This window comes from Apiospora marii (genome assembly GCF_038362585.1).
Source record: "Apiospora marii strain CBS 49790 chromosome Unknown utg000009l_segment0_segment0, whole genome shotgun sequence".
Classification (NCBI taxonomy): domain Eukaryota; kingdom Fungi; phylum Ascomycota; class Sordariomycetes; order Amphisphaeriales; family Apiosporaceae; genus Apiospora; species Apiospora marii.
Window position 1 is genome coordinate 2,275,108 of NW_027117381.1, and position 13,081 is coordinate 2,288,188.

The following is a 13,081-nucleotide window of genomic DNA, read 5'->3' on the forward strand; positions in this document are numbered from 1 at the left end:
GCAGAATGCTGCACCAATTCATGTATATAAGGCCTCAAATTTAGGTTCTGCAAGATGTCGATCACAACCCCCTAAATGTCGATATGCCTACAATATAGTTATAACTTAGCGAACACAACCGGAACCGGCAAACTCGCGAGACATGCAGCTCTTGTACATAACCTCTCTCGGTGGCCTCATGGCGTATGCTACTCCAGCCCCCTGTCCTCTGCAAGCAAGTCCACTGGCTGACAAGGAGTAGCCTCGCGGTAGCCCAGGGAATCACCCTGACCCCGACAACAGTCACCAGGGGTAAGGCGTCTTGATCAATCCCAACCACACTCCGAGGGATAGTCCAGGGCCATTCGGAACCCTGACGAAGTTAGTTGATCATGTCTGTAATAACACTTTCTCGACACCATCAACAGGCGGCACAACCAAGACGGTCTTTGTCCCTACGACCACCACCAAGACCGAGACGGTCTCGGCGACCGTGACCAAGATCTCCGTCACGACAACCTGCAAGCCAGCGCCGACGGACTGCCCCAAGCTTACCTCGACGGGGACGGCGTGCCGGTCGTGCTTCGTGCCCGACTGCACCGAGACGGTGCAGACGACCAAGAGCTGCGGGTGCCCGGCCGCCATGCCCACGACAACGGTCAACTTCCCCTGCAACGACCCGGACTCGTGTGGGCTGATCGGCTGCAAGACGCAGTACCAGATCGCCACCGAGGCATGCTGAGGGAGGAGGAGGGGCAGCAGCAGAAGCAGTAGCCATCATTGCTGTTGTTTGGAGTGGAAAAAGCAGACGAGGATGAAATAGAAGCACGTGGCTAACGTGTTCCAGGCGGAAGGTAGGTAGTTTAGGGAAGATAACACAACAAGTTGGCGAAATGGTGTGCTTCATACGCAAATTGATTGGCTATTCCTATTAATACATCGGCAACACTTTGTTTGCCTCCTTTGCTATTCTCGCAGTAAAGCAGAAAACCGGCAGTTCTGCTACCAAATGTGACACTGTAATACATTTTAAGCAAATGGCATACACCACAAGAGTGTAGTGCAGGAATCCCCCATCGAACCAGCGATCCAGTGCACTCATCCATGCGTCTACTAGTACAAAGCTTTCTGCGGGCAAAATGAACCACTCAAGCATTAGTCCTCGTCCTCGTCAGCTGCCTGACTTTGGAGGGTGTCAGCTTCATGTTCAAGAGAGTACTTTTCAGGAGGTGACTTACGACTTTCGGCTCCGACTGCGCCTAGCTGTGACTGGAGCAGTGTCGGCGCTGGAAGCGGCAGAAGGCTTGGCCTTGCGACCGGCTTTGGCCTTGACCTTCTTGGGAGCTTCCTCGACTTCTTCCTCATCTTCGACGGGAGTAGGGGCTTTGGCGGCCGCCTTCTTGCCTCGGCCCTTCTTGGGAGCCTCCTTAACCTCTTCCTCATCCTCATCTTCGACAGGAGCAGGTGCCTTGACAACCGCCTTCCGGCCTCGACCCTTTTTAACTGGCTCAGGTGCAGGCTCGGGCTCATCAACTGTCTCTTCTTCTTCCTCCTCTACCTCTTCCTCGACCTTCTTGCGTCGGCCAGCTGCCTTTCCCTTGGCTTTAGCAGCGGGCTTCTCCTCGGCGGCAGCCGCCTTCTTAGGTGTTGCCTTCTTGGCCTTCTTCTTGGCGGGCTGCGCTTCCTCATCCTCATCCTCATCGGCCTTCTTTCGGCCACGCTTAGCCTTTGGGGTAGGCTTCTCCGCTGCACCCTCACCGTCTTCATCCTCCTTCTTGGCCTTCTTAGCACGGCCACGAATGGCCTTCTGTCGAGGGACATTGAACTCCGGATCCTATACGTGTGTAAGTACTGGGTATTGCTACACGAAACACATATTTTCACTTACACCATTGAAATCCTCGGCAGGAATATGACCTTGCTTGACGGCTTTCTTAATCTTCTCCTGAACATCGGGATGGTCGCTATAACAAAGGGAGTTTCAATAGCCGCTTTTGCCGGGAGACTACCGGACTCAATACTTACTCGAGGTCCTCCCAGCCATCAATCATCTCCCACTTGAAATCGTCACCGCCGTCGCTAATGCTCTCCTGGAGGTTGGTAACCTTCAGTCCAGAGACACAGCCCCTGTAAATCACGGTCAGGATAGATTCAGTACACCAAAACAGACATGGGCTCACCAGTGGTTCCATTTCCAACTGGCATGGCCGTCGGGGATGTCGACCCAGACGCCCCAACGGATGTCACCCTTCATGATCTTGTTGCCTTCTTTCTTGCACAGAGTGTCCTGGCACCCGGCACGGTTGTTGGGAGAGATTTCTATTGGCATGGTCAGCAAGATTTGTGTTGACACATGGGCAAAACAATGACAAGATGGAAGGGGTCTTCATGACGAAATCGGCATCTAAGCCGGATCAGAAACCCCCAGTCGCGAATTTGCTGACATTGCAAGGCATCGCAGCTTAAAAAAGAATAAAGCAAGAAGAAACTCACCAATACGGTACGACATATTGCCAATGGGATTCAAACTGAAGCGTGTTTAATTTGTATACGATTGAGTATGACACTCGCAAGCCCTCTGCTGTGTTGTGTGCTGCGGGATGGAGAAGGTTTGGGGGAAATGGTCTGAGAGCAGCAAGACGCGACGCGGGAAACCTCGCTCTCAAGGGCCAATCAAAGATGGTGTTTGCGACTCGATCCAATAGATTTCTCTTGGGATTATCTGGAACTATCAGGCCAGAAATAAAAAATCCGATGCCTGGGAAGCTTGAAAATCAAAAGAGAGATGGTGAAAGGGTGGAAAGAGGTTGGTGGGATTTATTTGATGAAGTCAATGGCCCGGGCTGTCTGAGAAAAGGGTCTGTGGTTTAAGTAGGTCAGGTAGGTTGCGAAAAGTCGGGGGGTTTTCATTCAGACGCGTCGGCCTCTACAAATTCCAAGGCAGCAACCTGCAAAGGGCCTACCAACATGCTAGGCAAGCAACTCAACTGGAGGCAAGGCAAGTGTAAGCTAATTCGACTGAAAATATTTTAATAAATCTCGAATTGATCAGGCTCTCTAAATTTACTCAATTTTCTACACCATGCAGACATAAACTGAACGTACTCAATGCTCGATTTTACCCTGCATCTCAACCTGGAAATGACGTATTGTCACGCAACGCACCCAAGCTACAAACTACAGCGGACAAGCACCAGCTGCAGGCCTGCCAATCTTGCTCAACCCCTGAATCCACCAAATCAAACCACAAGGACAGCTCTTTAAAAACCACAGTGCCTTCTTAGAATGCTTCCAAATTTTATAAATATTACACGTAGCTTTGCTTTATGATATGATAACAGCCATCTTCTCGTGATTCCTTGCCCTTCAATTCTCCTACCCCCGCGTCCTTTCCCAGATTACAAGAACGGACACCAACCAATGTACATCGCTGACAGATTCCGAGGATTGACTGCCTGTTTGATAAGCTCTTCAACCTGGCCCTCAACCCCCAACGGGATACTCTCTTCTGGTAGCAAGCCTCGCACTTTCCTTCTGATGCTTTCTACCACGCTGGTTGGGTTCAACTTGACCACCTCGTTCTTGCGCTTTTTATCACGCTGCAGATCTAGTGTCGGGTCATAGATGAAGGCTTCGAGAATCGTCATGAGTGTCTCCTCTTGCTGCCTCAGGATACTCAATGTGAGTTCCGAGCATTGGCGGAAAGGCCCTTCAGATCCGTACACCCCCATTGCCGCCACCATGTTGTGAGTCAACCGGAACGGAACACGTTCGGGCTGCGCAAACGTCAATCCCTTGTCGAACAGGCAGTTGAAGTCCACATGAAAGATGCCGCCGTTGCCCTCCTCCAGAAGGACGTTTTCGCCATGCCTATCACCCAGCCCCAAGATGGTCCCAACCATGGACATGACCGCGCATGATCGTGTATACTTCAATCGTGCAGCAAACCATGCCGATGGGTTTGGGAACTGCGAAATGAACCAGTGCGGGAGCACCGGAGGGAACTGTCCTAGTACTTGTTCGGTGAAGATCCGTATATTCTTATCGCCAGTCACTGCATCCTTCATCTGCTGTGCGAGCTGGTTATAATTAGGTCCAACACCGCGTGATCGGTAAATGACCAGAAGGATATCTCGTAGAGTCTTGAGCCCGTCTACCCACTCAATGATGCCACATTCCTCGTTCAGGGGTGTGACAGCATAAGTCCTGATATACAGTTGCCGCCTGCTGGATTCAGCATCGCGCTTGAGTGAGCGATTGATCATGCTGTTGAACTCCATCAAGCGCTGGTCGGTCCGCAAGTCGTCTTTGGGCTTTATGAGCAGGCCGTAGCTCTTGCCGTTCGACCCTCTAGCTGTAAGCTTTCGTGGCTTGGCCAGCGACCCAAGCACCAGAACATCGTCCAGGAAGGAGTCGATAGTAATGACATCACGCGAGAAGGCCTTATGCTTCTTGACGTTGTCTGTCAGGGTAGGGAGTGTGGCTGTGAGGCAGGTCTCAATAGGCACCACCAATGGGCAGGGCGTGCATTTGTGGTTAAAGTTGAGGTCTCTTGTGATGCTCGCATGTGTCGTCCTGTTGCTTTGGAAATCCCCGTTGTTGCAAGCAAGAAGTAATTGGTCTGCTAGCTTCTCGCCCATGCGCAGAAGAGTTTTGAGGTCATACGAACCACCTTCGACCTTCTTCGATGTACCTCTCAACTTTTGGACGATTTGTTGCCCTCGCGCTCTACGTTCCGAATTAGCCTGCTTAGAAGTGAGGATGGCAAAGAGGCTCCAAAGGGACTGTTTCGGATGTGCCTCCACAACCTTAATGATGATTGACTCGAGGAGCATGAAAACCTCATTGTTGGGGTGTGCAATCCGGGCAACAATCTGGGGCAGTGCCGTATAGAAGATGTATGCAGGCATGCGTTGTATATACTTATACAGGTAGGAATGGAGCGATTGGAGCTGCGTCTTTCGGCGGTGGTGTAGCTCTCGCGAGATTGATACCTTGCTCGCAGGCGCCTTGTCTAGCTGAGCTCCAAGCTCAAGCCAAAGCGTAAGGATTCTCGGCAGAGTCTGGTAAAGGTATTTCGTGCCGTAGTTGAGCGACCGAATATAGTTCTCTATGACCAGTTTTGCCGTCTCACCTGTGAGAAACTCGTCACTCTGATCGTCCGGCTTGAGCGTCTTCTCCGACTCGAGTACCTTCTTGTAATGCCGGCCGAGATGATAATGGCCCTTTTCCCACGTTCCGTAATTCTTCGGGACATTCTGGTACTGTTGCCGTAACGCACTGGCATGTGTCTGGCCAGTTTCGTCAAGCCATTTGGCTAGGAGCAAATGCGCACGAGCAACCAGCATATTCTGCTGTGTCTCTACACTCTTTTCGAACGACTCTTCACTGACAAAGCTCTTGTTCAGGAACACGTTATTGGAGATTGCGCCTTGCAGTGTCTGTATCGCTTTTCGATTATGACCTTGTTTCCACAGTAGCCGAGCGTTCTCAATAGTGGCCGAGTTGTCGCCGAGTTGGGATGCATGTAGAACAGCATTGAACGACTGGTGCATCGAGTTGGCTTTTCGCGCAAGCTTTGCACTCAAAAGCCACAAGGCTGAGATATCTAGGTCGCTGAAACGAGGTCTTTCTAAGGGTTAGCTATGTGGCCATGATCCGTTGAGGATGAGAACCAACCTCTTTAACTCCATTGCAGCTCGTCTGATACCAAGAACATACTGCTTATCAGCCACATACGATCCTAGGACTTCAAGGCGCCTGTTCAACGTCTTGAGGGTATCCTGGGGATGCTGTCCCTCTTCGTTGTTGACCCCAGCAATGAGTTCAAGATCAGTCAGTACATGGCATTTCAACATTACTTCGTGGAAAGCATGAAGAGAAGACGTCGCCGTGAAGGTCATCGACGACCCGACTCGGTCTCTCAAAGTCCTGAGGTCTTCGATGAACTCCTTCGTTCGACCAGCTTGGAGATGAAGAAGAGTACGTGCAATGCACACGTTGAAGTTTTCCGTCCAGTCTCCTTCATATCTAGACACGAATCTTTGCATCGTCTGCCACCTTCCCGTGGCCCATGAAGCTTCCACTGCGTACGGTACTATTCGGTTGATCGTTGTGATGGCCGTATGCTTCTCGATGCCTTCGACGTAGTTTAAGAGAACATCTAGGCACACTTGTCAGTGGACACCGGTAAAGAATGGCAAGGGGGGAGCGTCTCATACCATGCTGCCCAGACTCTTTGAGGCAAGTGAGGAGGTCAATCTGAATGTCAATATTCTCAGGATTCTCTGCCAACTTGATCTCATACCACGTCTGAGCCTCGGCCCATCTTCCTGCTTTGCGATGACTAAGTATCTGCTGATTGATGTCCAGCACCTTCAAGTGAGCAGATATTCCCTCCAAGCCATCAGGCTCGTCGATTTGAGTATAGATTTCTTGGAGTCTCTGAAGCAGGCGTTCCCGTTCACCGCCGCCCATCGCACATGCTTCGACCTGACGAATATGCTGCTCGAGGTGGAAGAGAGCCCTCGAATAAGCTTTACACTCTACTGCTCGTTTAGAAATGAGTTCGGCCGGGATGGAGTCGAGAATGATCTGCACCCTCTGCATGGCAGCAACTTCATCGGCGTTCTGGCTCGGTTTGGATCGCATGGATTGTAGCCATCGCATCGCATAATCAAGAACTCGAAAGATGGCCTACACATGTCATTACTTGTCTTCTTGTGGAGAGGTTTGGTTCTTACCTCGTAATACAATTTCTTCTCTTCTCGTTCGATGTAGCTTGCGTTGTCCTGGACCTCGTGTTGCAGGACCATAAGCAGCTCGCGAAGCACGTTATCGCATACTTCTCGAGTATCTTCTTTGCTTATAATAACATGAAGAACCAGATACGGGAATAGGAACTCAGCGGTCGATAAGTCTTTGATTCGAATGACATGGCAAAGAGGCTCGAATATGAGCCCCGAAAAGACGTTTTGCGGGCGACGGAGCAGATCCAGAGCAAAATTCCGCATCCAGGTCGCATATGGTCTGCCTTGGCGAAATATAGGGTAATCTACCTGTTGTTGCGCCATCGGACCAAGTCTGTACCTGGAGTTCATGAATGGCACAATAACCTCTCTCGTTTGATCCGACAGAGACAAGAATCTTCTGTAAATGCGTTCCGCATCTCTGGTAGAGTTTCCTTTTGCCAATCTGATGGCACTGGCAATGTCGCAACGTTCTAGAAGCTCCTGCATGGCATAGGATAATAGCCCTTGTTGCTTGGTGTCAGTGGCTGCGAGGAACGATTTCACGAGTACGTCTTCCAGTAGGCGTAGAACGAATTCGGTAGTTTCGCTATGGTCATCGAAGTTGCTCAGGACGACGAGATGGCGTTCCTCGCGAACGGTCTCGACTCGGTTCGGGTCAAGACACCCTACCAAGCCAATGCTCTGTGTACATAGTTGACTGATCTCGTTCTGTTCGCCTGCATACCTCGAGGCACAATCAAGTAGCGCACGCGTCAATGATGCTATAACTGTGTCAGGTTGTTCGCTCACCGCCGAAGCCTGGATGTAGTCTTGCTGCCTCTGAAGGTACGAAGTTAGCTCCCTTAAAGCCTGCAGGACCACGCCAGAGTTCTCGTGTTGCACACGTTCAGCAAGCAATTTGAATGCTGTTCGGCTGTCGACAGGCTTTCGCAGTGCGCTCAGTCTCCCTTCGGCGTCTGAAAGATCGCTAATATGACTGAACGATGGAAGCTTGCTGATATTTGCTGAAAGAACGTGCGAGTACTTATCAAGCAAGAATTTGATAAGCCCTTTGCATCCCAGTCTAGTTGGTTCGTCAAAGAAATTCCAGTAATGATTGATGATGAAAAAAGTCGTCTGAATCAAGTCTTCGACATCGCCTTCATCCAAGCTAAAGATCATGGCGGACCAGCAAGAGAATGAACACGCCCGTAGCTCATCCTGCCCTATAGCAGAAAGGACGCATGCAGATATCTTGTCAAGTTAGTTTTGCGCTTCACATGAGCAGGTCCAACGTACCTGAGGTCTCGCTATGTTTATGAAAGTTTTCCCTATTCGAATCATTTCTTCCATCGCCTTAATGCAACGTTTCTGCTCGTCGATTCTAAACGTTGTCGAACGAGAGTTCATTGGCTCATTGAATATATCAGTCAGTCTGGCCATCATGCCAAGAGCATTCTGCGCAAGAAAGCGTCCCGTTGCTGCCTTCTTCTGTCTTGTATCTCCTTGGATTAGGCTTGTCATAAGGGTAAAGGCGCTTCTGATCTATTCGCAGAGTCTATGTCAGAAAGCGAAGGGTCATTTGAGTGCCACCACTTACATGTGTTTTTCGCGGTTCATCCGCATCCCCAGCAGCTTTGAGTAACTCCAACGAGGTCATCACTGGCTCAATCTTGAGTAGGTCGGTAAAAGCGAGCTCGTCGAAATGAGAAGATATTTCTCTGAGCGAGTTCATAGCGTTTTCGGGAATGTTTTCTGTATCTCTGACCAACAGAAACGCCAAAATCGGTCCAACATTGTCAACGTCGAGGCACGGCTGCCACGAGTGGGATTCTTTGCGGAGATCAGCAATCTTCTGTATAACATCCCGTTTTCCTGCGGAAACCAGATATGGTAGAGCATATTTCTGGGTGATCATGACGAACTGAGCCACGTTCATCTCTAGCATGTCAGCAAGTAAACTTGCAGTCCTGGGCTGTGATGCAAGTTCTTTGAGGGCACTGTAAGCGAGAGACTTCCAGTACGGCTCGAACAATTGCCGCGTGGAAGCACGCTTGAAGCGAGCAAGAGAGATAATCTGTGATGCGGGCAATCAGCTAGGCGGCATTGTCATTGGTACCTTTGGAAGCGTACCTCGTTAAAAGCTGATGCGGATGTGATAGTCCCAGCCGATCCCAGATACTCTACAAGCTTGTGCAAAACGAGGCCAAGGTTGTCATCGGAAACGACACTATTTCGATTAGTTACACGACACGAGAATGTTCCGAGAGATACTCACCGGCCAAGCTGAGACCAAGCCATCATACAGGTTTCGGTAAGGTGAGGGTCCGAAATCTGGCATAGCACTGTGATCGCGGGACCTAGCGTTTTCTGGGCTACATGTCTTTGAGCCTCTGGGAGAGAATCTCCTGCCAATAGTGCGGGAAGGGTACGTCTGCATATGCATTAGTCTCATATGAGTGTTGCCTGGGAGGATGTCATATTACCCGGTAGCGATTCTCAACTCTCTAGACGAGCTGTTCAGCGACTTGAGACACCATAGTACAGAAGCAGACGTGTCAGCATCGAGGAAAAATGCCTCATCCGAATGTTTTGCGAGACGCCTTAATGCCACCATTGCCGTAACCCGAGGTTCCCTTGATTGGTTGAAGCTTGGTAAGGCGACTAGAGAATTGAAGACAGATAGCACGGTCGCCTTGACTCCCTTGTCGCAGGATTGAGGTACTCTCTTCTCGCCTGCCGATGTTTGGCAGAATAGACATGTCAGTTCCGAGGGACAATGACCCGGTGTCGATGATGGCTGCAGTGTGTTATCAGCGGCACAGCACATATAACCAAGTAGATGGATTAGAGAAACCCGGTCTGTGTCTTGCAACCGAGGAAAAGCGCCCCTGTACAGTATTAGTGGCATTGATCAATCAGAGAGAGGGGTTTATATTTACAGAACCAACTGCTCCAAATTGCTGGTATCGTCATTTGGTTGGCATCCCAGGAGGCGGTATAACTCTTTTTGGATGTGAGACTGAATTTGAGGTTCGGAAGTCACTTTCCGTCTTTTGGTCGGACGATCAGCCGTCGGAGGATCAGAGGAGCCCAGGCTCAGAGATTGTAGCTGACGACGTAGCTGTTTATCTTCAAAATTCTGTGGTTGCAGGTCCTCGGTAAGGGTGGCTGGTTTAGTAGTCGACACAACATGCCGGAGCAGCTCTAAACTTCGCTATATCATGGTCAGTGTCTAGCCTAGTCGAAACTGCTATGAACTCACCATTGAATCCGTGCCTTCCATGAATATGGCTCCCTGCATTGATATGGTTTCAAGCGCGGGAATCAGCTGAGATGCTACCAACCTTGCCACCGGCTTATTGCTTAGACACTCTTCTGATATCTTGAGAATGACGGTACATAGCAAGTGGCTTGCCTTGTCTCTATCTAACTCCCAGTCCATCAAATACTCAAACTGTTTTGACAGGCCAACAGACATGGATATGAGCAAGGCGAAAGCCTTGTATTTGAGCGAGTTATCAACAAAGGCTGCATCTTCGAGCATAGTAGCTACGCGTAGCGTACTTTGCAGTATCAAGGGAAGGCAGCTCGAGCTGTTGCCACGCCACCAGTCTTGGTGGTTTTGGAGTCTCGAGTATGCGTCAAGTAACCATGGAATAGGCTTGGTAGTTGGGGCGATACCGAGCCCAGGCTTTTCGAGGCCCAGCGGGGCTGACAGGATAGATACAAGACTGCAGATATGGCGAAGAGCGTGAGACCATGTCAGCACCTTATATGTGCATTGCTGCTGGAGCCTCTCCAGGTCAGTGGCGGCAAGCGATTTCAAATACGCATCTGATGGTAGCCGCAGACGCAGTGGTATATCTTTTCCCGAGCGGCTTACCCTGCTTTCGCGCAGATGTCCCAGGAGTGCTATCAAGAATTGTCAGTACTTCGTGTAGCATATCTATGATCATTGTCATACCGTCAAAATTGTTCCTCATATATTGATCCAGTTTTGAGGCAACAGGCCAAAGAAACCCATTTTGGCCGATGACTATGAAGAAGTCTTGAAACAGAGATTCAATGGCCGTAGTTAAGTTAAGGCACTGGCTATGCCCCAGCATCTTAAGCACTCGTGGCAAAATCCATAGCCAAAGGGGTTCGCTGCCGCGGAACATGAATGACGCATCAGAAGACGAGAAAACCAAGACCTCTGGAGTCTCTCTGACTGTCACTTTCAGAAAGTTAATCGCCCTCAGCGCCTCTGAATGCAGGTGCTCTCGGTCGGCGAATGGATCGTCCCATTTCAAGCCTTCCAAAACCACGCGGGCGAAGACATATATCAGCATGTGGTTGTGCTCAATGCGGTCTTGATGAGACTCCAGGGTCTCTGGGTTGTTCTTCACTTCCTCAATCACGCCGAAGAGCTTCTTCAGCTCTGCAGTCTCGTCGGGCCTCGAAGACCTCGTGGAAGCCGAGATGTTCTCCACTAGTTGAGCTGCCAGTGTAGAGGGCGGTGGTCCATTGTTGACAGCGCCATTACCGAGGCTCTCTCGGCCTGGCTGGCCATTGCGACCGTGCGACGTCGGTGCCATGCTCATGACTGGGTGAGATCCAGGCTCGGCGGCGCAACGATGTGATCTGTCCGCACTTGGTGTGAGTGTATTGGCACGCTTGAACCAGAGCCACGCGTTAAGTGGTGGGTAGGTGGGTGACTGCCAAAAGCAGGGTCTAACGCGACATCACGTGAGCTTTGGGTAGCCCACCGCTTATGTAAGTCTGATGATCAACTTGGTAGGTTGGAAAGACTGGAGATTGATCCGAAGACCCTTGGAGACTGGGCTGAACATGCGCAGTTCAATTGAAAGCTCGGATCTTTTGCACTGATGTCACACGACTTTTTGCTTTACAAGTAATCAATGTCCCTCGTCGCACTGCCACACTCATAACAAGAATCAGAGTTGTATCCTGGCACCCCGGGACCAAGCAAGCTGAGGATCGACTGTTCCTTATCTTCACGACAACTGCCCCAACTGCGACAAGGGTACGCGCAACGTCACCCGAACGGCTGGAAATACTACACAATTGCGCGCGATCGCATAGGCACCTCGGAGATTGGACTGCCTTTTTGCAACAACATGGCCGTCTTCCCGAACAAGAAATTCCGCGGGTCCGGCGAGACGAACACGTTCGCCGCCAAGTACCGAGCGCTCATGGCCAAGCGTCCGTTTCTGCTATTCGGCTTACCCTTCATGTCGATCATCGTGGCAGGCTCCTTCGTGTTGACGCCAGCCACCGCCGTCCGCTACGAGAAGCACGACCGCAGGGTGCGGCAAATGACTCGGGATGAGGAGCTGGGGGTGGGCAAGGCAGGCCGCAAGGTCAACATGAAGGACGAGTACTACGTAAGTTTTCTCTCTGCCAGCCAACACATGGTCGAAACGTCAGCGGCGGTAGACTAACTACATGTCACCCCCAACAGAGGCTGGCCGCCAAAGACATCGACAATTGGGAGAACAAGCGTGTAAAAAGATTGCCCGGCGAGCACGATGGAGTGTTGTAATGAGACCATGGCGTTGGATCCAGTGCTCTTCCCCGCTCGCTCGAATGAACGCTCGAAATACGGTCGACTTTCCCCGGGGTCCGGGTGCAGATGCCGTGAGATGGGGAGTGCTCTCCATAGGGCGGGCGCCTCCGTGGCATGATAACTACGAGTAATGGCCTGGGTCGACTGGGCCTGGCTATTCATTATGCCGGCACTGGCATCCCGACGACGGTCCAGCCCTCGAGTATCGACTTACGACTCAGGACAGTTTGTCAAAACTTAGTTATTCCCAGCGTCGCTACCCCTTTGGTCGAACTCAAAGTTCAAGTAGTCTCGCGAACAATGGAGCGCGCAAGCATCATTGGCATGGTAGCATCGCAGCTACCTCAACGAGCTCTACCCAACTGGTGGATCTCAAACGGTACGCGGGCGAGTTAAAGCTTTCGACGCCCGGGTCAACTATGGCCGGGCGATGATGGAGTGCCGCTGAATAGTGTTTTCATCGTTGCCGCTCCGCGCATGCGGTCTGGGGAAGGGCTAACAGGCACAGCCCAACCGTCGTGGGCTGGCGGGCTATCAGTTCCAATGGCGTTTGCAATTGAGTTTCTGTTCCTCTTGTGTTTGTGCTAAGACCCAAGGCTCCCAGTTGATGCTAGCAAGGTCCACCGCAGAGAGGCTTGTGGCTTGGTTGTTTTCCAGCGGATTGCCGGCAAGTTTTTGTGCGTACACTTCATTGATGATGACTGCATATCCGCCTGAAGTACTCCGTAGTGGCTGTCAATAGCTGCAAGAAGCCGCAAGACTCACGTCATCAACGGCATTGTGCGAAAAAGAACGTGGT

The 13,081-nt window shown here is 50.9% G+C and overlaps 4 protein-coding genes across 4 annotated transcripts; 1 reads left to right on the top strand and 3 right to left on the bottom strand.

The window, feature by feature from the left end:
* Positions 1-400: 400 nt before the first annotated feature.
* On the bottom strand, positions 401-760 carry PG985_012255 (uncharacterized protein; the record flags this gene model as incomplete). The annotated part of the gene is made up of 1 exon (XM_066832022.1): positions 401-760. One exon carries the CDS (start codon positions 758-760, stop codon positions 401-403), a length of 360 nt encoding a protein of 119 aa, XP_066680072.1.
* A 374-nt stretch (positions 761-1,134) lies between these two features.
* Positions 1,135-2,308, bottom strand: PG985_012256 (uncharacterized protein; the record flags this gene model as incomplete). The annotated part of the gene is made up of 5 exons (XM_066832023.1): positions 1,135-1,162; positions 1,218-1,813; positions 1,868-1,943; positions 2,005-2,106; positions 2,160-2,308. The coding sequence occupies 5 exons, from the start codon at positions 2,306-2,308 to the stop codon at positions 1,135-1,137; spliced, it is 951 nt and encodes a 316-aa protein (XP_066680073.1).
* A 1,069-nt stretch (positions 2,309-3,377) lies between these two features.
* Positions 3,378-11,296, bottom strand: PG985_012257 (Protein kinase rad3; the record flags this gene model as incomplete). Its single annotated transcript, XM_066832024.1, has 12 exons — positions 3,378-5,607; positions 5,659-6,142; positions 6,201-6,675; positions 6,723-7,964; positions 8,010-8,255; positions 8,311-8,787; positions 8,844-8,940; positions 8,989-9,144; positions 9,197-9,601; positions 9,653-9,927; positions 9,976-10,625; positions 10,678-11,296. The coding sequence occupies 12 exons, from the start codon at positions 11,294-11,296 to the stop codon at positions 3,378-3,380; spliced, it is 7,356 nt and encodes a 2,451-aa protein (XP_066680074.1).
* A 537-nt stretch (positions 11,297-11,833) lies between these two features.
* On the top strand, positions 11,834-12,258 carry PG985_012258 (Cytochrome c oxidase assembly protein COX16; the record flags this gene model as incomplete). The annotated part of the gene is made up of 2 exons (XM_066832025.1): positions 11,834-12,100; positions 12,178-12,258. The coding sequence occupies 2 exons, from the start codon at positions 11,834-11,836 to the stop codon at positions 12,256-12,258; spliced, it is 348 nt and encodes a 115-aa protein (XP_066680075.1).
* Positions 12,259-13,081: the final 823 nt, after the last annotated feature.